Source organism: Eleginops maclovinus, chromosome 9 (assembly GCF_036324505.1).
Source record: "Eleginops maclovinus isolate JMC-PN-2008 ecotype Puerto Natales chromosome 9, JC_Emac_rtc_rv5, whole genome shotgun sequence".
NCBI classification, from domain to species: Eukaryota; Metazoa; Chordata; class Actinopteri; order Perciformes; family Eleginopidae; genus Eleginops; species Eleginops maclovinus.
This window is the reverse complement of record NC_086357.1, coordinates 21,179,994-21,202,519: the sequence shown is the minus strand read 5'-3', so window position 1 is coordinate 21,202,519 and position 22,526 is coordinate 21,179,994. Positions and strand designations below refer to the sequence as shown.

Here is a 22,526-nt window from a genome sequence, read left to right as displayed (position 1 = left end):
TGTTTACCAGCCTCACTGGGCCCCATTCCCACATGATTCAGTGATGTTAGCGTAAGAGCTCTGCTTCTTGTCTTCTCATCCCTATGAGAAATGTTTCATAGGGAAACTGTGAGCAACAGCTAGCAGGCCGCTATGACACAAGTGAGCACGTCTTCTCATGCTAATCAGAAGCAGCATACTGTTGAAGTGGCAGCCCCACAAAGTGTCGAGCTTTTCTCTTACATAACAGTTTTACTTAGGGTTCTCACAGCACATATTTTTCCTTTGTTTAGTAGTCGTCTTCAGTCATAATACCATGTTGTGCGTACCTTATCACTGCCTGTTGCTGTACAGTATTTTTAGATGAGAACGTTTTACTCTGGAGGTGCTGTAAGAAAACCATATAAGCATGTTTAAGTGTAGGAAGGTTACAGAGATATCTATGTGTAAATATTGTCTTTATTTTATTATATAATATAACACAGTAGTTTATAGCGCAGACAATCAGGCCTCAAAGGACACGTTCAACATTTTGAGAAATAGGCTTATCTGCTCTCATGCCAGTTCCTAAATTATAGTCTGGAAATATTCATGCTGCCTCGTGGTCCTCTGTAGGGTGTAGTTGGAACAGCGGGGTGTGGGAACTCTCACTCATGGCCAATTGAGTATTAATATACATGCACACTAACTGAGGACTACACACAGGCAAACACATACAGAAAAATGTAGCCCCTCCCTCCCATTTCCCAAACATTTCTCTCCTCGGTTCAGCTTGTCGTTGTCTTCCATATTCTCTCCCCCCCTCCTCCAAATCCCTATCTCCCAACATTCATGTTTACAAGTCTCAGGGGGCCAAGGGGTGCCTGGGAGGGGCTAGTTAAATAACATGGCATGCTAATAGTTTGGAAAAGGATATGAATAGAGGGGCGTCTGGAAGGCAGCCATAGCTGAAATGACAAACACATACAGACGCAGACACAAGCACTTTCCTTATGGCTGCCCCTCGCTTTCTATTTTATGTGCTTGACCTCACACATCTGTTTGTGATTAGATTTTGTTTAGGCTTCTCGTGTTACTCCCCAAATATTGCTGTGTTGGCTGAAATCCAGAATGAATGGGCCACCTTTATTGTCTGTGGTTCACTCCCATTCATACACCGTTTTCCTTCTGAGGTACGCACGGAATATTCCTCTGCTCCACAACCTGTGTTTTGTGTCTGCTTTAGGACATATACTTAGGATTTATTAAGTATTTTCTTCTCATGAAACTTGGTAATGAGAATACTTGGAAATGTCTCTGGCTGAGTTTTGTTTTGGCAATCCACATGTCATTTCACAATATTAAACTCTCTTTAAGCTGGAAGGAAATCAGTATGCTTCTTTCACAGATGTTGCCCTTTTTTAAAGAAGTTGAACATAACATCCTCTCTCTTCCTTTCTCTGCCTTCAGGACCTGTCCTGCATTGATGACCTCTCTACAAACTCCCTGTTCTCCTCTCCGGCTGACTCGCTGTCGGAGTATGCTGATGCACAGCCCTTCATCAGCCCAGACAACCTGAATACAGTGCCCACCCTCTGGGACGTCAACACTAGTACCACCACCACACCAGCACAGAGCCAGCTAGAGGTCAGTAGCCAGCACTCACTCACACATTACCCCAAACACTGATCACAACACAGACCGTCTTACATCTGTTATGTAAAACAAAGTTGTTTCAATCGGCAGACGCATCTCTCTTCTCTGTAAACATTAGTGCTGGCTCTCTGCCATCTTTCACTCTCATGTGGGACTTTCATGGGGTAGCCGGGTTCATGTTTATTCTCCTGAAAAAACTGAATAGGCCAACACCAGTTACGTCACAACACCAAGGCATCAGTGCAATCCTTTCAGAGAAACAGTTTGCTTTAATTCATATTTGATTTGATATCACGCGGTGCAGCAGAGTCAGGTGGTGCCGTCGTTGAACAAGAAATGTTCTGCTTGTTCTCGACATTAGTTGCCTAATGGATTTGAGCCAATTTGTATCAATTATCTCCTAATTAATTGCTGCGATCAGTTAATGTATGTTTTAACCATGGCTAATGCTCTGCATCCTGAAATAACCTATTTAGCCATTAGACCACACACAACACTACAAAATAAATTCACCATTATTATTAATATCACTTCAATTTGGCCTTCCTCACAGAAGAAGTTAGACACAAAGCCTAACTCTGGTCCCCGCAAGAACAATAGTATCTTACAACCTTGCACAGCAGTTGTAAAATATTATTATTAGTGCTTTAATAACATTTTGAACGCTCAAACAGATCAATAGACAAAACTGAGCCTTGGGAATTAGGCCACCAGACTGTAAATAGGTATTATTTTGCTCAGTTAGTGCACACACTCAAGTCCGGATGTTCTTTAACTTGCACATATAAATCAGTTTGACCATTATTTTTACAATGAAAAAACATATCCCATTGGCTCCATCTGACTGACTACTTCTTTATTTGCACATAAACACTAAACAGACCTTTTTAAACACTTTCTTAAACAAATAGATTTTGAGACTTGACTGAGTTTTGAAATGATAGCCATCTTTGTGCTTGATTGATTGTCCCTCAGAAAAAAACAACATGAAGTGTAGTATATCACAATCTTAGAGTCCGTGCTTTGAGGGACGCGACTTAGTTGAGTGTTATTCCTCTACCCCTGCTTGGTTGCTGCTGAGCCCTCTTTGAGTCAGAGGGTTCATGGATATCTTTTTGATATGAATCAGAGCTCATTCATTCCTCCTGCCTATTGAAAGCCTTTTATGTTTGTCCTTTTCATTCTGCCCTCATTTCATCCATTATGTTTCCCAGACACACACGGCTTTATCTGCCTTTTGTTGTTGTTGTCGTTGGCTTTTCACCGCCTGACAACAAATTGCATTTTCTCGAGTGCTGTTCCATCAGACATAGATGAAGCACCCACATATATACACACACTCCATATCCAAGGATTATTCATGTTTCTGTGTTGGTCTTTTCTCATGCATTGTGCACCGTTTTCATTTGTGTTTCTTCAATTCATGTTTTGTTGACAGCAGAATGGCACCAGCAGGTTTCATGGCTTGGCCAGTTTGGATGATATAAATGCTATTATCAGCACCCCACCTTTCCAGGTAGCCGCACCAACCCCTCTAATCTGATGTTAAAATTAAACACAGCTCACTGACTGAATGGCAGTGATGCACAGATCATGTGTTTGCTATATGTCTAATGGGTTTAAGGCTTAGATTGTTTTTTATAGCAACATATAAAGCCTGTACTCTAGAGGGTCACATTTTGACAGAATATGAAGCTACTAGCATGTTAAGAGTTATGTTGTGCATTCTCTGTATTACCACAGATAATGAAAGCATTGTCTCATATTGCATAGTTTGGACATTCTGCAAACACACACAGAGAGTGGATATACTGCATTGTCTTTTTGAATAGTTTATGTGACAAGAAAAAGAGACAGTGTAATATTGACCTGTCAAAATGGGACCCTTTTGCATTTCCAGCTGCTCAGATAACAGTACTGGATGTTGCCTGAATGTGAAATTTTCTTTTATCTGCATCTACAAACATGTTTCAAAGCTCTCATTCATTCTGCACCTTTCACCTTTATCTGTTATTTATTGTTGCCCTGGTAACTATTCCCTGAAAAGGGGTTTTGGATGTGCTGTGCTAACCTCTCTACTAACTGCTCACCTGCCTCTGACTTTCAGCTACTGTCTTTCCTAACTCGCTGCAACGAGAAGCATTCTAATTCAGGTGAAGTACAAATTAACGTTTTTGATTTGTTTGCCCAGCCTCCGAGAACACAGCCGCCCCCAGAGGAGGAAGAGGATGCTGAGGAAGAGGAGACTGATGAACTGGGACATGTAGACACATATGCTGAGTACAGACCCTCCAAATGTAGGCAATTTGACTGAATGTCAACATCAAGTTACTTTTTGATTTATCTACAGTTTTCTGCTTAAAGAGGCCCCATTATGCTTGTTTTTTGCCTTTCCTGTTTTGTGTTATATAGGTTTTGTTTATGTAAATGGTCTGCTAAAAGCCTAAAATACCCTCCAGGGCGAGTTTCTCTTCAAAAAAACTGCCTGAAACTTCTCCATTGGATTCCTTTGTTTACTTCAGTAGCATAGTGACATCACTGTTATGCTCTTGCTTCAATTGGCTAGCGCTCCAACATATTGAAATAATTTGCTAGGGGCAGTGCGTTTCCGACACGTTTCTAAGCAATTGAACAATTAGAACAGAGCCGACCAGCTAACCAATCAGAGCAGACTGGGCTCTGGTTTCAGACAGAGAGTGAGGGGTGCTGCAGCACAGGCAGTATGAGAAAAATAAAGACCTTTTTGAACATTAAATCATGTAAACATGTCATAGAAGAGGCACAAAATACAAATATGAACCTGACAATTAGCAGAATAGGGCCCCTTTAAAAAGCAGGACACTTTTCACATGATGGGTATATCATTCATGTTTGTAAAATGTTCCTCTATTAAAATTACTGTTTTCCTTTTCCCCTTTTTTTAGCCACTATTGGAATTTCTCATCCTGACATAGTGGTGGAGACCAGCACACTATCCAGTGTCCCTCCTCCTGACGTCACATACACTCTGTCTATCCCTGAGCCAACTATCAGCGGAGGCCTGCTGTCCGCTCTGCAGCTAGAGGCTATTGTATACGCCTGCCAGGTACACAACACACACACACACACACAACACACACACAAACACACACACACACACACACACACACACACACACACACACACACACACACACACACACACACACACACACACACACACACACACACACACACACACACACACACTTTACATGAAGCAATCATTAATTCTTTAACTGTGATGGCTAACATTTTATTATGCATCTTTGTTTATATATTTGCTCTTTGTGCACCCTCAGCAACATGAAGTTATCCTGCAGAACAACCAGAGGGCGGGCTTCCTGATTGGAGATGGGGCTGGGGTTGGAAAGGGACGTACTGTGGCAGGAATCATCCTGGAGAACAACCTTAAGGGAAGGAAGAAAGCACTATGGTAAGAGAAAATCACAACTCTGGTTGACCCCAGAGTGGATAAATGGAGCATGATGGGGCTAGTTTTTCTGCAGAACGCAACTGAATTAATGACTTTGCTGCTCCTGCCCTCAGGTTCAGCATATCCAATGACCTGAAATTTGATGCAGAGAGAGATCTCAAAGACATAAATGCATCAACTATTCCTGTGCATGCCTTAAACAAGGTGAGTGTGATGAGTTAAGAGAATCTGTTTTTGGCAACTGTTTGAGTTATGCGTGCATCCAAGCAAATGAAACAAGCCTTATTTGGAAACATGGGGAATTAGCTCTGTATCTCACAAATACTCTCCTCTTTTGACTGTTTGATTTGGTATTTTAGATTAAGTATGGAGACACAGCTACCTCAGAAGGAGTCCTGTTCGCAACTTACTCTGCGTTGATCGGAGAGAGCCAGGCTGGAGGGCAGCACCGGACGAGAATCAAACAGATCCTGGACTGGTGCAAGCCAGACTTTGACGGAGTTGTATCCTTTCATTTGAACGACCTCACATCTGACAGTTTTCAGAATCAGAAATCCTTTAGTAGAACCACATCGAGGGAAATGTACTATCTCAAACACAACATTATATTCTACATCTTTGTTGTTATGCCCTTGACCTTTCCCCATTACAGATCATTTTTGATGAATGCCACAAAGCCAAGAATGCCACATCTACAAAGATGGGCAAGGCGGTGCTTGACCTGCAAAACAAGCTGCCCCGGGCCAGAGTGGTGTATGCCAGTGCCACAGGTAGGCAGACGCAAACATAAACACACAATCCTACATTCATGTGTAATGCAATGTGCGCACGGATTTAAGAATACATCTTTCTTTTTTTTATCTCTGCCCCAGGTGCCTCTGAGCCAAAGAACATGATCTATATGAGCCGCCTGGGAATCTGGGGTGAGGGCACGCCCTTCAGAGCATTTGAAGACTTCCTGCATGCCATCGAGAAAAGGTTTGTAGGGTGACATGTTGCAGAAAGTTTTATGTGTCCTGCGAGCCTTTCAATCATGTTGACGTATATCTTCAAATTGCTGTGCCAACTGAAAGATAACTTGCAATCGGTTTGTGGTTATAGCCGGTTGATCCGTGATTGTGATGTGTTGAATCCTTTATATGCTGTTTGTAAACAGAGGTGTCGGTGCCATGGAGATCGTTGCCATGGACATGAAAGTGAGCGGGATGTACATTGCCAGGCAGCTGAGCTTCTCAGGGGTGTCTTTCCGCATTGAAGAGATCGGACTGGACAGTGACTTCAAACTGGTCTATAACAAAGCCGCCCGACTGGTGAGCATCATGCCTGCGTCTTTTCCATATATGTGGTATTTTCGATGGGATGAAACACTAACTACTGTGACGGCTCACATCTGTAATCTGTGTGCAGTGGGCAGAGGCGCTGCAGGTGTTCATGCGTGCAGCGGATGAGCTGGGCCTGGTCAGCCGGAAGTCACTGTGGGGGCAGTTCTGGGCGTCTCACCAGCGCTTCTTCAAATACCTCTGTATCGCAGCCAAAGTGCGCTGCCTGGTGGAGCTGGCCAAAAAAGAGCTGCAAGCCGGAAAGGTCAGCACAACACACTGTCGCACACTGAGTCATATACAGTAGTATATATAATCTAGAGGACTCTAATCAATCCAAAGGAAAGTCCAAGCGGGAAATAAATGTCTGTAAATTTTGCTAAAGAAGGGAGAACTGCATTTCTTTCTAGTAAATAAGTGTTGTTTTGATGCATTTTTTATCATATTTTACACTTCCTTGTACACATGCTGAGTCGAATGCATTTAAGCATGATAAAATATATCCCTTCATTATGCCAGGAATGAGTCTGAAATACTTGATGTGTCACAGTAGACCCGTTTATTGATGTGTATTTGTGTCACCTCATCCACAGTGCATCGTTATCGGGCTGCAGTCGACCGGAGAATCTCGCACCAGAGAAGTCCTGGATGAGAATGACGGGCACCTCGACAGATTCGTCTCTGCCGCAGAGTGAGTGAAAATGAATGCTTTTTCTGTGCGTTTGTTTGTGTCTATATTAATAAAGTTATTTGAAAGAGTTTTCGCTAAAAAGACAACATTTTTTAACTGGGTGGCTGCACTCTCTGTACACCTACCCTTGTCTTTTTGGAAGAGATAGCAAACTGGGGGGTTCTAGAGCCACTATTGAGGCAAATACACCCTCAGTACATACATTTTATATAAGAAGTATTCAGTTTTAGGCTTTTGGTTTTAAAAATGTTGCCTTTCGTGACTGCTCAGGTCGTCTATGTTACATAAATTCCATTATAGAAAAAATAGTAAAAGGCAGTTAAAGTCCTCGCCATTCATCCTCAATTAAACCAAACAGTCTCTGGAAAAATCAGCAGCTATTTAATTATCGAACAATGTCATTCAAGAATAACAAATGGGTACATGTGATGAGCGCTGCAAACTTGTTAAAGCAGACATGCCTGAAGGTTTGAGTGTATTAGATCACACACAACATGTTCGTCACCCTGTCAACAACTGACAGTATAATGAGGACGGATCAGGAATGTATGCAGTGTCAAACTGTCACAACTATCCAATGTCGTCCGCTTTGCTGTCAGATTAAATGTTTTTCTCTCTTCCCCTTTACTTTAGGGGAGTATTCCAGTCGCTTGTAACAAAACATTTCCCGTCAGAGAAACAGAGGAGAGAGAAAGCCCAGGGCACTAAGAGAAAACGTAAGTGCCAGCATGTGAACTCTACACGGGATGAGAAAAATATGTTTTTCACCCATGTGAATTTGTAGCCAGAACTCAGCTGACATGTCAGGCATTCGCCCTGCATTTTCCTGCATTATGCTGTTATTTCTCGGCCTCTCGTTGAGTGCTAACACAAAAAGTTGAAATGTTTTAAGCTGTAATACAAATTTTTATCATTCAATAACATGATGTATCGTCCAATCAGGGAAGCCAAGGGGTCGCCAGGCCAAGGTACCCAAGCACACCGTGGACAGCGGGGGTGTGATCAACATCAGCGACGACAGCAGCAGTGACTCCGACGGCATGGACACGGACTCCAACTCCTCACCAGACTCGCTGCTAGACAATGATGATGTCATTTTTGTTAACCACACTAGCCACCAGACAGGTAGGGAGATGTCCTTTTTTCTTTTGAAGATAGCCTAAGTAGGTGTGTCCAGTGTCGATCAAACACATGCATGTCTAGACAGAGAAACTACAGTCTATAGCCTGTCGTTTTTTTACTCTTGACTATTTGGTGTCAAGTAGTTCTTCCCTTCAGGCTCTAAATCTACTTTCTTTTTGCTTCTCTGTTCATTGTGTTAGAAACCTTTTTCCCTGCACATTTCTGCGTAAAGGTTAGGCTACAGTAATGTCAGAAGTATTATAGTATTTGTTGAATAAGATTCCAGCTAGTGTGACCATAAGATCTCAAATAACTCTAAAACGTTGCTGAGTACACAACAGACTGTTTCCCATTCACATCGCCCTTCTCTCTTGAGTCAAAAAAGGTTTTGCTGTCCTCCTAGCGGCACACAGAGGGAGGAATGCACCTTTGTTCATAGTGTAGTAACTTAGTAAAACCATGAATGACATTTATACTGTATAACCACGATAACGGAAATCTATTTAAGGTCGTTGGCGTCATTAAATATGGCAACAGAGATTCAAAGCTTCCCAAAAAGGTCATTTTGACATCAGTGATATGGCTAATATCCTCTTTGCTTCCTGTTCACAGCCAGGATAGAGGAGATGAAGCAGGGCCTCCTCAACAAAATCTCCATGCTGGGAAAAGAACTACCTCTCAATACCTTGGACGAGCTCATTGATAAGTTTGGAGGACCAGATAAAGTCTCAGAGGTATGAGCCAAAGCAATGAGCGATAAACTACCCCGCTTTGGGTTTCAAATGTGCCTAAATGTCACTCTCACAACTTAGATATTTTATTAAATTACTTGACAATGTGATGAATCTTTTTTCCGCAGATGACTGGTCGTAAGGGTCGTGTGGTGCGGCGTCCTGATGGCACCGTCAACTACGAGTCTCGGGCGGAGCAGGGTCTGACCATCGACCACATCAACATCAAGGAGAAGGATCGCTTCATGAGTGCAGAGAAGGTGAGATACCCCTATCAAGGAGAAATATGTGAAATGTAATGACTTAGCGGCAAACAGTCTGTAGCTTAAAGAAATGTACTGCTTTATAGACATTGCGGAATAAGATTTTCACCAGCTATCCTAACTTTTCCCCTCAGTACGTGGCCATCATCTCTGAGGCGGCCAGCTCTGGGATTTCCCTGCAGGCAGACAAGAGAGTGAAGAACCAGAGGCGCAGGGTCCACATGACCTTAGAGCTGCCTTGGAGTGCAGACAGGGCTATTCAGCAATTTGGTGAGTCAGGAAATCTAACAATGAGTCTTTTTAAAAAGTGAAAAGGAGAACATGCCCAACAATAAAAACACATTCCTTCTTTCCCACTGAAACTAACTGGGCTCCTTTTTGTGGTCTGAATGTTGAGCTAGCATAAATATGTTTCTGGTGTTGGCTGCTTGGTAAATATGACTTAGTATTTTCATTTTACTATAGTTTTATTTTTTCAATAGTGTCTAGTTCAATCTGGAAAACTTCAACAGGAATAAATGAAAGTTACTAAAGTGTATTAAAATGTGAAACTTTTACCAATGAAAATATGCTATGTCAGAATAGGAATTATTAAGATATCCTGCACCTTTTGCGTCAATATTTTTGAGCGTTCATACTACCTTTTTTATCAATGAGCTGCAAGTTGTTTGCGGCTGCACTTTTTGATGTAACTTGTTAAAAGGTGGGTTGTGTATAAGCCTGAAACAAGCAGCCGGTTCAGGGTCAAAGGCTATCAGGAACGTTAAAAGAGAAATGTGTAGAGGGGTTCCTCCCTCAAGTTCAGGACAGGGTCTCTCCATGCAGCCCTGCCTGCTTTTATCTCTCCCTCTCATGTGTAGAACAAGGATTACCAAATTGGGACAAATGTTGTCGTGTCTCTCTGAAACACTCGTCATAATGTGTGGTTTTCTTTCTGTTTTTCTACATGGTTAAGGGTTAGTTCACTGTTTCTGTCTCAGCATCTGTTACAAAAAGAAATGCTGTTCTCACACACACACACACACACCCACGCACGCGCGCGCACGTTGTGACGGTTATATTTATTTCCTCCTAGAGGTTCTAAGGAATTCTTTTCAACCTCCAGTTTTTTGTTGTTGTCAGTGATTAAGTAACCGTTCAGGGTCTGAAACAAGGTGTCAAACGGTCGATTTAAGATCAGGTTTCATTTGATGTTGCAAAACTTCTTATGTCATCGTAAATATCCCCCTCTTACTCTTCTCTTCCTTATAAGAACCGATTTGTCTTCAAATCCGTAACTTGTTTTTTGTCTGTCTGGATTTTGATTCTGTCTATTGAAACCAGAGACGTTGCACTCAGAGTGACATAGGGATAAGTTGCCTTACATGTTTTGTCCTGAGTAAATAAATACCTTGTTTGTCAAGGATATTTTTAATTTAGTTGAATTAATGTTGCTTGATTTCTGTGGGACAACAACATGATAATCATGACACTTGGTGCTTATCCATCTTTGTTGTTGAAAAAGTTATAGATTTCACACTCGGGGCTCATCCCTCTTACTTTTCTTTTTCTATAAATAATGTGTTTTAATTGTTTGTGTCTTGTTTCTGCAGGTCGTACCCATCGGTCCAATCAGGTGACGGCTCCAGAGTACATCTTCCTCATTTCAGAGTTGGCCGGGGAGAGACGTTTTGCCTCCATTGTGGCAAAGAGACTAGAGAGTCTGGTAAATATTATAACTTTTATAGATGTGAATGTGTGGGTGTATGTGTGATTTTCCTGTGAACTGAGTGAAACAGATCTAATGCGAAAGTAATCATTTTCCTCCTGCTGTCTTTGGAGTTAGATAAGAGGTTTTCTTTCGTAAGTGGAGAGAATAAGTGTTTATCGATAGTAACAGGTTGCCAAAACTTTGCCTTCGCACACTCACTCCTTGTCCTTCCTGTGTCTCGGGGTATTCCCGAGCCTCAAAGCTCCTCCGTGGAGTCTCTTTCATTGGCGGTTCACTTGAATCAACTTCTTCTCCACAAACCTCAAGGGATTCTGGGTCTTCCCCTTCTCCGGCTCAATAACGGAAAACCGAATAAGCAGAAAAGGCAAAGATGTTTGTCTGAATAATTTATAACTCTAGGGGTTATTTTTTCCATAATTATCAATGCATTTCAGCGCAAGCAGTTATTTATTTCCATAGTGACACAGCATGACACTTCTTTTGGGAAAACAGCAAGACGGGTTCCAGAAAGTCGTTCATGCGGTTGCCAGCCTCGTTCGGTAAATCGGCATCAGGCATAGGTCACATCTCGCCTGCATGCCTGAGCCCGATACACAACACACACACACACACGCACACGCGCACGCACATGCGCACACACACACACACACACACACACACACACACACACACACACACACACACACACACACACTTCAACTCAAATTGCCATCAATCCCTACAAACGGGCTGACTGCAGATCAGCACTGAAGTCATATTTGGCTAAGACATCTTTTTGTTTTGGTATCTCAAAACTGTTTTCTGAGTAGGCAGAGGCAGCAGCTTGCTGATCTGCTGTTGATGTTGCTTCTTCTTGAAATGTTCCTTCACCTCTCCCTTTCCAGTTCAACTTACAAGTATTAAAGACAATAAAACGCAGGCTGGGCTTTTAATTATACCTGTCATAAAAATGAAAATAAAACTTGTGTTTGAATTATGTTTCTTCATCCAATCACCATGCTGCTGTTTGATGCAGAGTGATTGTACCTGCAGTAAAAATGTGACCTTGTTCAAAGTGAAACTACTATCACATGATGCTAAATGCTGTAATTAAAAGAGCAGGATTTATGAATGAGAGGGCATCAAGTCCACGCTCTTAGCCATTGTAATGTTCCAGTAATCCTATAACGGCTGCACGTTATCCCTTCATGTAGGCAATGCTCATCCTCTCATCCTGAGCAGTGAAGTCAGGTTGTGTTCTGATGTAACGGCAAACACAGATTTATCTGACGTCCCTTTGTCCATCTGTATTAATGTGACGAAGCTCTGAAGAGCTGTAAACCTAATACTGCTCATTGTAATAATACCACTTGTGCTAATCCACTTTGCAGGGTGCATTAACCCACGGAGACAGAAGAGCCACAGAATCCAGAGACCTGAGCAAGTACAACTTTGAGAACAAGGTAAGCAAATGGAACTGACTTACTGACTTTTTTGAGTGTGAACACATGATTATTTTTAACTTTTTAAGCTTAAAAGAGGATTTAGTTGTTAATGTGTTGCTAAATTCCTGAATGATTCTTCTCAGATAATGTGTCTTTACTGATTGCATGCCCCTTTTTCTTGCAGTATGGCACCAAGGCTCTAGATAAAATCACCAAAGCAATCCTTGGCCATATAGAGAACAAGGTCCCCCCTCCCAAAGGATACCCTGGGGGTGAAGCCATGTTCTTCAGAGGTTTGTTAGAGCTTTGGTTTAGTGGTAACAACTTAACCAGCACGTTTACTGTTATTGATCATTAAAACTACTGCTTTTTTTCTTTTTTCAGAGATGAAGCTTGGGATGATGGATGTAGGAATCTTTTGTAGGGAGCCACGCTTTGGGATCAATACTGAGAAAGGTAGAGTACCCAACATGCATGCAGGCATAAGTCCTTAGCTCTGTTATTTGTTTATTTGTGAACACAAAACGAGCCGCAATAACTGTTCTGTGTTGTGTTTTTATCCCAGACTGCAGCATCACAAAGTTCTTAAACCGCATCCTTGGCCTGGAGGTCCACAAGCAGAACCATCTCTTCCAGTACTTCACTGACAACTTTGACTATCTGATCGAGAAGGATAAGAAGGAGGGCAAATATGACATGGGAATCCTAGGTATGAAGGTCAAATGTGGAGTTTAAGCGCTTGCATGGTGCCACTGTTTACAGATCATTCACCTCCATCAGTGTTGATTCTGACATTGTTATTTTTAGAGTTATAGTTGGTGTTTTTGGGATCAACGGACATAATTGAACAGTGAATGGTTGTTAAAAAACTGGCAATAGTTTCTGTTCCATTGGTATTTGAATGTCAGACAGTTCCTGATCTTTTAATGTTAGTAATCGTCTCGGTTTGCTTGTTCGTGTCTCTGGCAGACCTCGCTCCAGGTAACGACGAGATCTACGAGGAGAAGCAGGAAACTTTCATGACAGTTGGAAACCCTCAGGATGGACAGGTTGTTCTCTATAAGGTAAGCACCTCATTATCTCATTTCACGTACATGGTTAGATAGCTTTTGTGAAACATAATCATCTCTGTCTTACCTGTGTGGTAATAACTATATTACTATATGCAAAAAAACATTTTCGTAACATGTCTTGAGATCCATGCAATGTCAAGTGCTATTTTAAAGAAGCCAAAATATGAATTGTATTGCACAAACCATCAACAGATCAGCAGTAGTGTATCCCCCTGGGCCTGTACTGTAAAGGTCAAAAGGAAATGCTTCAACTTGATTTTCAACGTGACTCATCTTTTAAACAAAGTAGTATTTGTTTCAAACCAAACGCGGAGCAGACCAAAGCTAGCTGAGCATTAAGTTATCGTGGTCAAAACATGTAAGTCTGTTCAAATAAACGGGGACAATGAACAAGTGTGTGTATATAAAACATTTATTACATAGTAAGAATTTAGATTTTGAAGGGAAGCTTTGAGAGGCTGGAACAAACCCTGCAGACAGTGTGGGGGGGCAGAGGTACATTAACAGGCCCAGGCTGATCTTGAGGCATTACACGTCCCAAACGAAAAGGTTAATTCTATGAATAAACATGACCCCAAAAATATGCAAATCTTCTCCTCTCTCCTTTTATAATAAACCCAGCCAGGCTTGAAGGCTCCCAACAGACCACAACTATGAAAGTTCATGTTAAATGCCAACAAAGCAATATCCACTGATTATGAGGATACATTTATTCACGATTTGCTGACAATTTATGCAACTTGCACAAATCGTTTGCATACAAAGAAACTTGGAGAGAATTTGTTCCACATTACCTGCAGAGTAACACCTGCAGTAAGTTACCTCTGCTTAATGACGATTGATGTCACTTTGCCAGAAGTAAGGCTGTTATCATGCAGGATTAGCCCATGGCTAAATGGGGGGCCTATGTAGAAGGGAGTGGCAGGTGAGAACAGGATAATTAAGATAAATCTTCTACTTTGCGCTGCAGGCTGATTTGCCTTTGACGTTTCGAAGTTGTAGCCAGGGAGAACGCTGCACAGCTAGGACCAGTTATGCAAGTATAGGGGAATAGTGTGTATTTGCATGAATGAGTTACAGAACAAGCCTACAGGCACAGATGCCAAGAGTGTCACAGGCTCCGCGGGCGTTCCCCTGCAACTGAAGACACGGTTATCACCAACAAAGAGAAGTTACAACAAAAGAAAATAAAACAACTACGAATAGACACAAAGGAAATACAAAGAGACAGCGCACACCTACAAAAAGTCTGAACACAAAAGACAGAGAAACATTTACCACAAAGAAACACAAGTCAACCATAAAAGACGCTAAACAACCACAAAGGAACACAGAATGACCACAAAGTGAAACAAAACGACCATAAAAGAAGCCAAATGACTACAAAGAAACGCACAGGGACATATAACAACGATAAAAAGACGCTCAACAACTATAGAGTCTGTGTAGCTCTCCGATACAAGACAGGTGGTGGGGCTCAAACGTCAGTGCCCAGGGGCCCATTGTCTCATAATCATCCCACGTCTGTCTGTGTTTCTTCTAAATATTTTCTGGAGGACACGTTTTTATGTTTCCATGCAAGAGTCGGTCTCAGCTTCCGGACAGCAGTGTGTGGTTTCCCAGCTGCTCAGTCCCTCGTCTTTCTGCTTACATCTCTGATTCCTTGTGTCCCTGCAGATCAGTGTAGACAGAGGCATGCCCTGGGACGAGGCCTTCAACAGGTCCCTGAAGCTCAGCGGTCCCGATGAAGGATTCTACCTGTCGCTGAAGGTGAGTCCATGTGATATTAAGCTAACGTAACCTGAGGATAACTATAAAAGGCATTATATCTCTATTCCAATACAGACCTCTCAGATTACCAATGTGATGACTCAATGGTTGTCCACTGTAAACGTTATTAGACCTTTAGACGGAGCAAATATTTAACCTTCTGCTCTCTCCACAGTTGCGAGGGAACCACCCCTGTGTGCTGCTAGCTGAGCAGGGAAGAGGCAAGAACCTCATCGTCTACAAACCCAATATCGGCAAGCAGACGCACCCCGAGAGCCTGGAAAACCTGCAGCAGCGCTACAGAAAGGTAATGAGCTCGATTGTGATCAGGCATAACGTTTTGTCAGTATATTGAGGTTTATATACTGTAAAATATCTCCAAAACCGGGAGAAAAAACATTCATCTTAATATTCTAAATGTCATATCTGAGCTTGTTATATTTTCTTTATAATTTATAGTTTGTACTTTAAGGTTAGTAAAGACATTGAAAAAATGATGGGGAATGACTGACGTAAGAAAAGCTTGAAGTTTTCTCTTTGCTATTTGGAGTAAATGCAATTTAAATATGGAGTCTGACGCCACCTTGTGGCCATGGAGGAGTACTGAACTATGAAACATTCACTCTTAAGAAGAACAATCTGTGAATGTGATACAGACTCCTAAACTCATTAACATGATTGGCATAAAAGTTAAAAATACATATCAATAAAGAGGATGAAGTTCATGTTAGTGTTTTTTATTAAAACTGTTTCTCTTCCCTACATAAACAACAACGTGATTATTCATGTTATCTCCCCTTAATCCAGAAACACAATAGTCATTTTCTACTTGACTGTAACTAGAAACAATGTAAAACTACTCTATGACTTTTAGTCTAAAGTTAAAGCAGACTCTTTTTTTTACTTAAGTTTCCATTCAGGCTAAGATATACAGTATTTTTAAAAGCTGTGTAATTGAGTTTGTTTGCTGATTTTAAGTGCTGTACATTTTCTTTCCCAGGTGACTCCAGAGGAAGCGCGGGACAGCTGGGAGAACCAGTTCACCTTCTCCTTCAAGAAGTGCAGCCACGCCAACTGGTAAGCAGCAATCCCCATTGTCCCTCAGGATTAATGGCTCAATCCATCCAATCAGGCTGCTACTCCTAATGCAGTCAGGGTGGCTTTGAGGTCAGATGCCATTCCTGAGGATTTGCAGATCACCTGAGAACTAGTCATGAAGAAATAACCTGCACATGTACGCACTTCACCGGATGAACATTGAACCCTCGTCTGTAAACCTGCCATACAGTTTTCTTGAAAGAGGCATAGGGTAAAAACTTGTGTGCTCTGCAAAAATTGAAATGTTTTCTTTCCTGTCCCTAGGAATGGGAAGTGTAAGAAGATAGAGGAAGGTCATGAGTGTCTGCAGGGCATGCGCCTGCGTCAGTACCACATGCTGTGTGGTGCTCTGCTGCGTGTGTGGAAGCGTGTATCCGACGTGGTGTCGGACATCACCAGCTCTAGCATCCTGCAGATTGTCCGCCTAAAAACCAAACAGCATAACAAGCAAGTCGGTCAGTACACCCCCCTAATACAAGTTGCATGCACTTCACTAACACAGCACATGTTTGTACTAAGTGTTTCGAAAAGCTCCCACACTTTAAACGAGTAGGAATATCCTGTGAATATTGATGAAAGACATTAAGTTTGACATTTCCTGTCAGTTAGTTGTTTTGTAAGTGCTGACACCATTTTAGGACATATTGAGGAAATGAAATTGTTGCTCACACTCCATATTTCTCTCCTATGGACTCAATACTGGTAGGACTAAATTGACGCAAAATAACAGTTGTGAAATCATTGAGACAACAACACAGAAAATGTCGCAATTGAACTTGACATCCATGAATGCCGAACAGCATGTTGACGCTTGCTGGAGAATCAGTGCTTGATCTGTTTCCTCTGTGTATTATAGCCATATTTTATAAAGATATAGGAGGAAAATACACTGTATGTATTTATTTTTAGAATCATAAACTGGAGCACACAGAGAATATAGCTTATTCAGTGCTAAACCTTACAGTCTGTTACTGTTGCAGATGATACATGTGCTGAGATAGCACCTTAAAGTAAAATGGCTGTTGTGTGAGGTTTTCAAAAGTGTTTAACAATAAATCCAATAAATTAAGTGTTTAACATGGATCCTTTAAAATTCATTACATCGTTTTATTAATTCATCTACAAATATGTCTGTAATTGGTTTGATAATGCCTCTTTAATCAAGCTTTCAGAAGTCTTGAATATTCTTTTCTGACGGTGCCATTGTAAATTATTCTATTTTAAAATGATCTATGTATTTAAATTATTTACCAAACATCTCAGGTGGATCAGGATAGCTCATATTTCGCTGCTGAGCTACCAACAAAGAACTATGACTATTTTATGTCAAAGTCAACATTGGGGCTAAATGTTTCAACTTAAGTTTTGTGTTTTAAAATATTAGTTCTTGTGGTTTGGTAAATTCCTAGAGGTATTATTTAAGTCTTAAATTAAACTTGCCTCAAGCTGTAACAACACTGCTTTAGCATTTCCCTCCCCGAAAACTGTGACCTGACTTCACTCTCATCTGACGCAGGTATCAAGATCCCGGAGAACTGTGTGGCCCGTGTGCGAGAGGAGCTGCTGCAGATGGACGACGAGGTGAAGAGGAGGAGAAAGGAGCGGGTGCGGGAGCAGCAGGCAGTGGAGCAGCAGGCCGTGGAGCAGCAGGCCGTGGAGCAGCGGCTGGCTCAGGACCGCGTGTGTAAGATGCAACAGGACAACAAACACCTCCTGGCCAATCTGTTTAGCCACAAGCCGATGCTCAACCAGTCCCTCACCCAGACTCTCGCCCAGAGCCAGCTCCTCAAACAGAAACTGAACGAAAACGCTCAGCGAAGGCAAATCATGAGCGGCTCCCAGCAACAGAGACTGCAAGCCCAAGCCAAGTCCGCTTCACAGCAGCCCTCCAAGAACGTCCCCCTGCTGTCCTTACAGAGAAACCCCAGCCAAATCCAGCAGAGGACCCACAACAGCTGGCCCAACACCTCCACCAACCTGGCCTCCAACACGGCCAGCATCCGCTCCAATTTCTCCCAGTTTTACACTCAGTCCATTCAGTCTTTTAATCAGATGAAAAACGCTTCACTCCAACAGACGCTGTCGCCCAGCTTGTCCTCCAAGAATCCCCTGGAGGACATCTTGGATCTGACTGTGGGCTCCCCGTCCCCCTCCCCGGACACCACGGACGGCGGGCTGAATCTGGAAAGTCTGGCAGGCCACGCTGCAGCATTCGCTGACGACTTTAATCTGGAGTCTCTGATCTCTCAGACTGCATCGAATGCTCAGCAGCAGGCTGCGCAGATCCAGCAGCCGCTCTTAATGCAGCGGCAGCAGCAGCAGCGCAGCCAGAACCTCCTGCCCAGTAACCACCAAGACTTGTTAGATTTATTTGACTTGCCCCTGTCTCCCCAGATGCCCACACAGAAAGCCAGCCCTTCATCCTCTACCTCCTCCTGCTCTTCCTCCGCGTCCTCCACCTCCAACAACCTAGTTCCTCACGTCTCCACCGGCCTCCCGCCCGCGTCCAGCCTCCTCCCAACCTCGTCCCCGTCTTCTCTCTTCTCCAGCCCGTCCTCCTCTCTGTTTTCCAACTCGTCGCCTCGCTTCTCGGCAAACTATCTCCTCCCTCATTCAGACTCGCTATCTTTACCCAACGGACACCCCGGCACTCTGGACGTTCGCGAGGCTCTGAACAGTATGCTGCAAGACGGCTCGGACCGCAAGTCCGTCATAAAGTACCGGCCACAAGAATAACAGCTCGAACAGATCGTCTGGACTTTGATTTTCTGTGTTGTCTTTTAAAAGCAGATTGTGTTTTGTTTGCTGCTCTCTATGAACGCACCCTCGGATCTACCCTCCCCCTCAGGGCCTATAGTCACGTCACTGCCTGTCCTGCGCTCGGCTCACCCTTCCCTTCACCCACCTGTAGCGTTCACCTGCTTTAGGCGATAGCGGGCTCCATCAATATCAGATTTCTGCACCAAAGTGAAAGGCAGCTGTATAAAAGAAGTGAAAAGTAATAACTGTGTTTTATTGAGCTGTCCAAACAAAAGCTCATTCATGGAGGTGTGGAAATCTTTAATAAACCTCCCGCTGCTGATTTTACGAGGTATGATTGGTGAAGTTGCTGGAAGCTCTAAATGCCTTTCACCGGTTTTAACCACATCCTAGACTTTGCTTTACTGTTACTTCGCTTCATGGCCGTTTTGTCTTGACTAAAACAAGGCTGTATGCAAGGCTTGGTTTGAGTGAAACAAGAGATACATTGAACTGGAAGACGGGGGGGAAAGCAAACAGGTGAAATCTTTTAGCTGATAAGCCATGAAATGCCTCAGTTTTCCTTTTTTTCCTCCTACATGCTCCCTCTTGTTTCCCTCCCTGCTTGTATGAACACTAGTGTGAGGAAAAAGGGAGAGGAAGAGCAGTCTGCTGTTGCAAACAGTGCCTTTGGAAAATTCTATAAATGCAGTCTTTAAAAATCCATGTAGCCTAATGTATAGATTTGTACTCTTGAGTGTTGGTTTTTTCATTTTTTAATTTAAACATGGTATATTTGTATTTATCTTTTAGCCCCCCTGAGTCCGTCAGTCGATGTTTGTGTTACACTATGCTGGTGATGGGTTTCAGGAAGAAGCCGCCATTACTCTGTGTGTGCTCGTATGTAGCTGCTCTTGAAATAATAGAGCAGCGGACTTATTTTTGTGTCCTTCTGTCCCTGTTGATGCGAGCGACAGTGTGGTCAGTACGGCATGGATTATTATTGAGCAACATGGTTAAAGACAAAATGTCCAAAAATGTCACCCCCCCCCTTTTTTAAAGCTGACAATAACATTTAGTGATGTGACTCCTGGTTTGATCTGATTTTGAATTTCTCAGGAAAGTCTCGAGTGTTTGGTTATTGTTTTGTGTCATTTCTACCAACAAACATTTTGTTTTTAAGTACAGTGACAAAGAATTGGTTATTGTCTTGATGTCTGAAAAAGAAACTCGTGTTGTTTTTAGCGAAATCTGAGATACTTTTCTCATTCAAATCTGTTTCCATTTCCGCCAGCAAGACCATAAAAACATTTGAAACGTGCAGACTTGTGATGTTCTCTGTGTATGATAGTACATATTTAAAAACCTGTGAGATCTGGCCATGTTTGTGTGGAAACGATGCACTGTAGTTGGTTCATGACAAAATGCCGGGATAAGTTCAAGTGATCAAAAAGCAATAAAACCATATTCTACATTTTATTTTGAAACAGAAATGCCTAAGTACTGTTTACGCTCAACAGGCAAAGCTTTGTGGTTACCTTTGCATGGTATGAATCTTTTACTTCTGTTGTGCTTCATAGTCTTTTAGTTAAACAGATTCTGAAAAGCATACCACCTTTGTATAGTAAGTTTTCACGGGATGAGCGCAATGCGTTCTTGATGTTTTAGTCCTCGTTATTATAAAAAGTTATTGTTATTTATATTTAAGGGATATTTAGATTTTAGATATGTTATCCTGCTTATTAGAATAGTTATGGAAATGTTTTTGGTCAGGGAAGTTTCTAGTTTTCAAGATTACTATAAAACAAATTCTATTATAACCTGCCACCAAATACGATTGCACTGTTCTGTACTGCTGTACAGTGTCTGGATTTATTTCTGCTCATTTCATTTTTTGCTTTCACTCAAATTGTTTCTCCGACTCGTAGACCTTTTGTCAGGCCTCCAGTTTGCAGAGAGATACCAAAGTATTCCACAGACACCCCGAAAAGTTACTGGCTCTAAGATATCAGACCTTTTATCAATCTCAGGAAGAAACCAAGAGGTGTAACGGCGGGGCGTTAGCAGAAATATATCATATCCCCTTTTAACAGCGGTGAAACTAACCGGTTCATGTGCTATTCTGTTCTTAACTGTGCTGTGACTCTTGCTGTATTTATGTTTTAGAATTAATGTGATGGGTTTGTTGTTTGTCCTTGTGAACATGTCAGTGATTATAAATGTTTATGCCTTCTTAGGGCAAAGATCAACGGCTGTTTTTTTTTAAGGAACTTTTTTTTTCTTCTTCGGTGGATAGTTTTATTTGTGTTGGACATTTAATTCATGTTAAAGCTGACATACAGTTATAGTCAATTCTTGGCATCTTGGTTATACTCATACGTGCAATTGATCTGTCCAAGCCTCAGCGTAACACAGATTTAAAGGTCCAGACTCCCAGTTTCTCCGATTCTTGATAACGCTTCATTTCTTTTCATTTGCAACATTACTAAAGCATGTTTTGCTGGTACCTTCAAATATTTAGCTTTTAATATTCCTCATCAGGCACATTCCCAGACATCAGTCTGCAAAAGACTTGCCTTCATTTAGTTTTTAGAGTCACAAAAATAAAGCTTTATGCATTTGAGGGATTTGGACCGCGTTTTTAAGAAGAAAAAGCTTTGTTTTTATTCTAGTTTTAGTGTTTTCAGGCCTTTTTATCATTTTATTATCATTTTGCACTAAGAATGGCATAATCAAGTTACTGTTCTCTTGTGGGTTATGATTGAGCGTTGCAAGCTTGCTGTTTTTCTCATCTTTGATGGATAGCTCTGTGTATACTGTAACCATCTTTTCTTGTTTCTCCACCGTTTGCATATTACATCATCTTATCACTCTCAAAATAATTTATTGCTAACAAAAAATGAAACAAAAAACATGCTACTGATTGTATGTATTTTTAAACAAAGCCTATTTTTTCTGTAAAAAAAGAAACTGTGTTCAGCACTTTTATTCTGGGTTGTGCTTTTGTTTTCTATATATTTATAATTTAGATCCAAATGTATATATTGTAAAATTTGTGCCTTTCGACTAATTCTTTAAAAAGGTTTTCTACTCATTAAAGGAAGGACTATATGAAATTGCAATCTTAACTTTGTAAACAAATAAAAACTTGAAGATTGCTGAAACTCGGAGTCTTTTGTTCATCAGGGTTATCCCATTCTTCCCCACCGACTTCAGGGAATATCTTCTCTCCTCGATCCTGGAGGTTTCCTGTAGGCGCTTTTAGGGAGAGGGAACATGGGTGACATCCAGTGGTGGACAAAGAACTTACGTCTTCTAATTCAGTAAAATTAGGTGTACCACAGTTTAGAAAAACTCTGTTACACGTACGAGTAAAACTAAAAGTCTGGTTTTCAAAGTTAATTTAATTATTTATTCATTTGTATTAAGAAGTACATACAAATCTCATATTCTGCACTATGATCCTTCTTAGAATAACAGGTTACATGATCGAATTATGATTAATGATTTACTGATTA

At 41.7% G+C, this 22,526-nt stretch overlaps 1 protein-coding gene across 6 annotated transcripts in view; it reads left to right on the top strand.

The window, feature by feature from the left end:
* The window catches only part of sbno2b (strawberry notch homolog 2b), a 54,925-nt gene extending 32,753 nt beyond the window's left edge, over positions 1 to 22,172 (top strand). For 2 of the 6 annotated variants that reach the window (XM_063892342.1, XM_063892345.1), the window contains 28 exons: positions 1,429 to 1,605; positions 3,056 to 3,130; positions 3,806 to 3,911; positions 4,539 to 4,699; positions 4,934 to 5,067; positions 5,181 to 5,271; positions 5,427 to 5,570; positions 5,720 to 5,837; positions 5,940 to 6,045; positions 6,224 to 6,377; positions 6,475 to 6,651; positions 6,980 to 7,077; positions 7,711 to 7,793; positions 8,020 to 8,202; positions 8,812 to 8,933; positions 9,059 to 9,190; positions 9,328 to 9,463; positions 10,786 to 10,898; positions 12,275 to 12,346; positions 12,513 to 12,621; positions 12,713 to 12,784; positions 12,894 to 13,037; positions 13,298 to 13,392; positions 15,079 to 15,171; positions 15,347 to 15,478; positions 16,172 to 16,248; positions 16,534 to 16,724; positions 17,786 to 22,172. In XM_063892342.1, coding sequence (XP_063748412.1) covers positions 1,429 to 1,605; positions 3,056 to 3,130; positions 3,806 to 3,911; positions 4,539 to 4,699; positions 4,934 to 5,067; positions 5,181 to 5,271; positions 5,427 to 5,570; positions 5,720 to 5,837; positions 5,940 to 6,045; positions 6,224 to 6,377; positions 6,475 to 6,651; positions 6,980 to 7,077; positions 7,711 to 7,793; positions 8,020 to 8,202; positions 8,812 to 8,933; positions 9,059 to 9,190; positions 9,328 to 9,463; positions 10,786 to 10,898; positions 12,275 to 12,346; positions 12,513 to 12,621; positions 12,713 to 12,784; positions 12,894 to 13,037; positions 13,298 to 13,392; positions 15,079 to 15,171; positions 15,347 to 15,478; positions 16,172 to 16,248; positions 16,534 to 16,724; positions 17,786 to 19,005 — 4,515 coding nt within the window. In that variant the 3' untranslated portion in view covers positions 19,006 to 22,172. Of the gene's footprint in view, positions 1 to 1,428; positions 1,606 to 3,052; positions 3,131 to 3,805; positions 3,912 to 4,538; positions 4,700 to 4,933; positions 5,068 to 5,180; positions 5,272 to 5,426; positions 5,571 to 5,719; positions 5,838 to 5,939; positions 6,046 to 6,223; positions 6,378 to 6,474; positions 6,652 to 6,979; positions 7,078 to 7,710; positions 7,794 to 8,019; positions 8,203 to 8,811; positions 8,934 to 9,058; positions 9,191 to 9,327; positions 9,464 to 10,785; positions 10,899 to 12,274; positions 12,347 to 12,512; positions 12,622 to 12,712; positions 12,785 to 12,893; positions 13,038 to 13,297; positions 13,393 to 15,078; positions 15,172 to 15,346; positions 15,479 to 16,171; positions 16,249 to 16,533; positions 16,725 to 17,785 lie in introns of all 6 variants that reach the window. The other 4 variants (XM_063892341.1, XM_063892344.1, XM_063892343.1 and 1 more) reach the window with 2 other exon arrangements.
* The last annotated feature ends 354 nt before the right edge of the window (positions 22,173 to 22,526 follow it).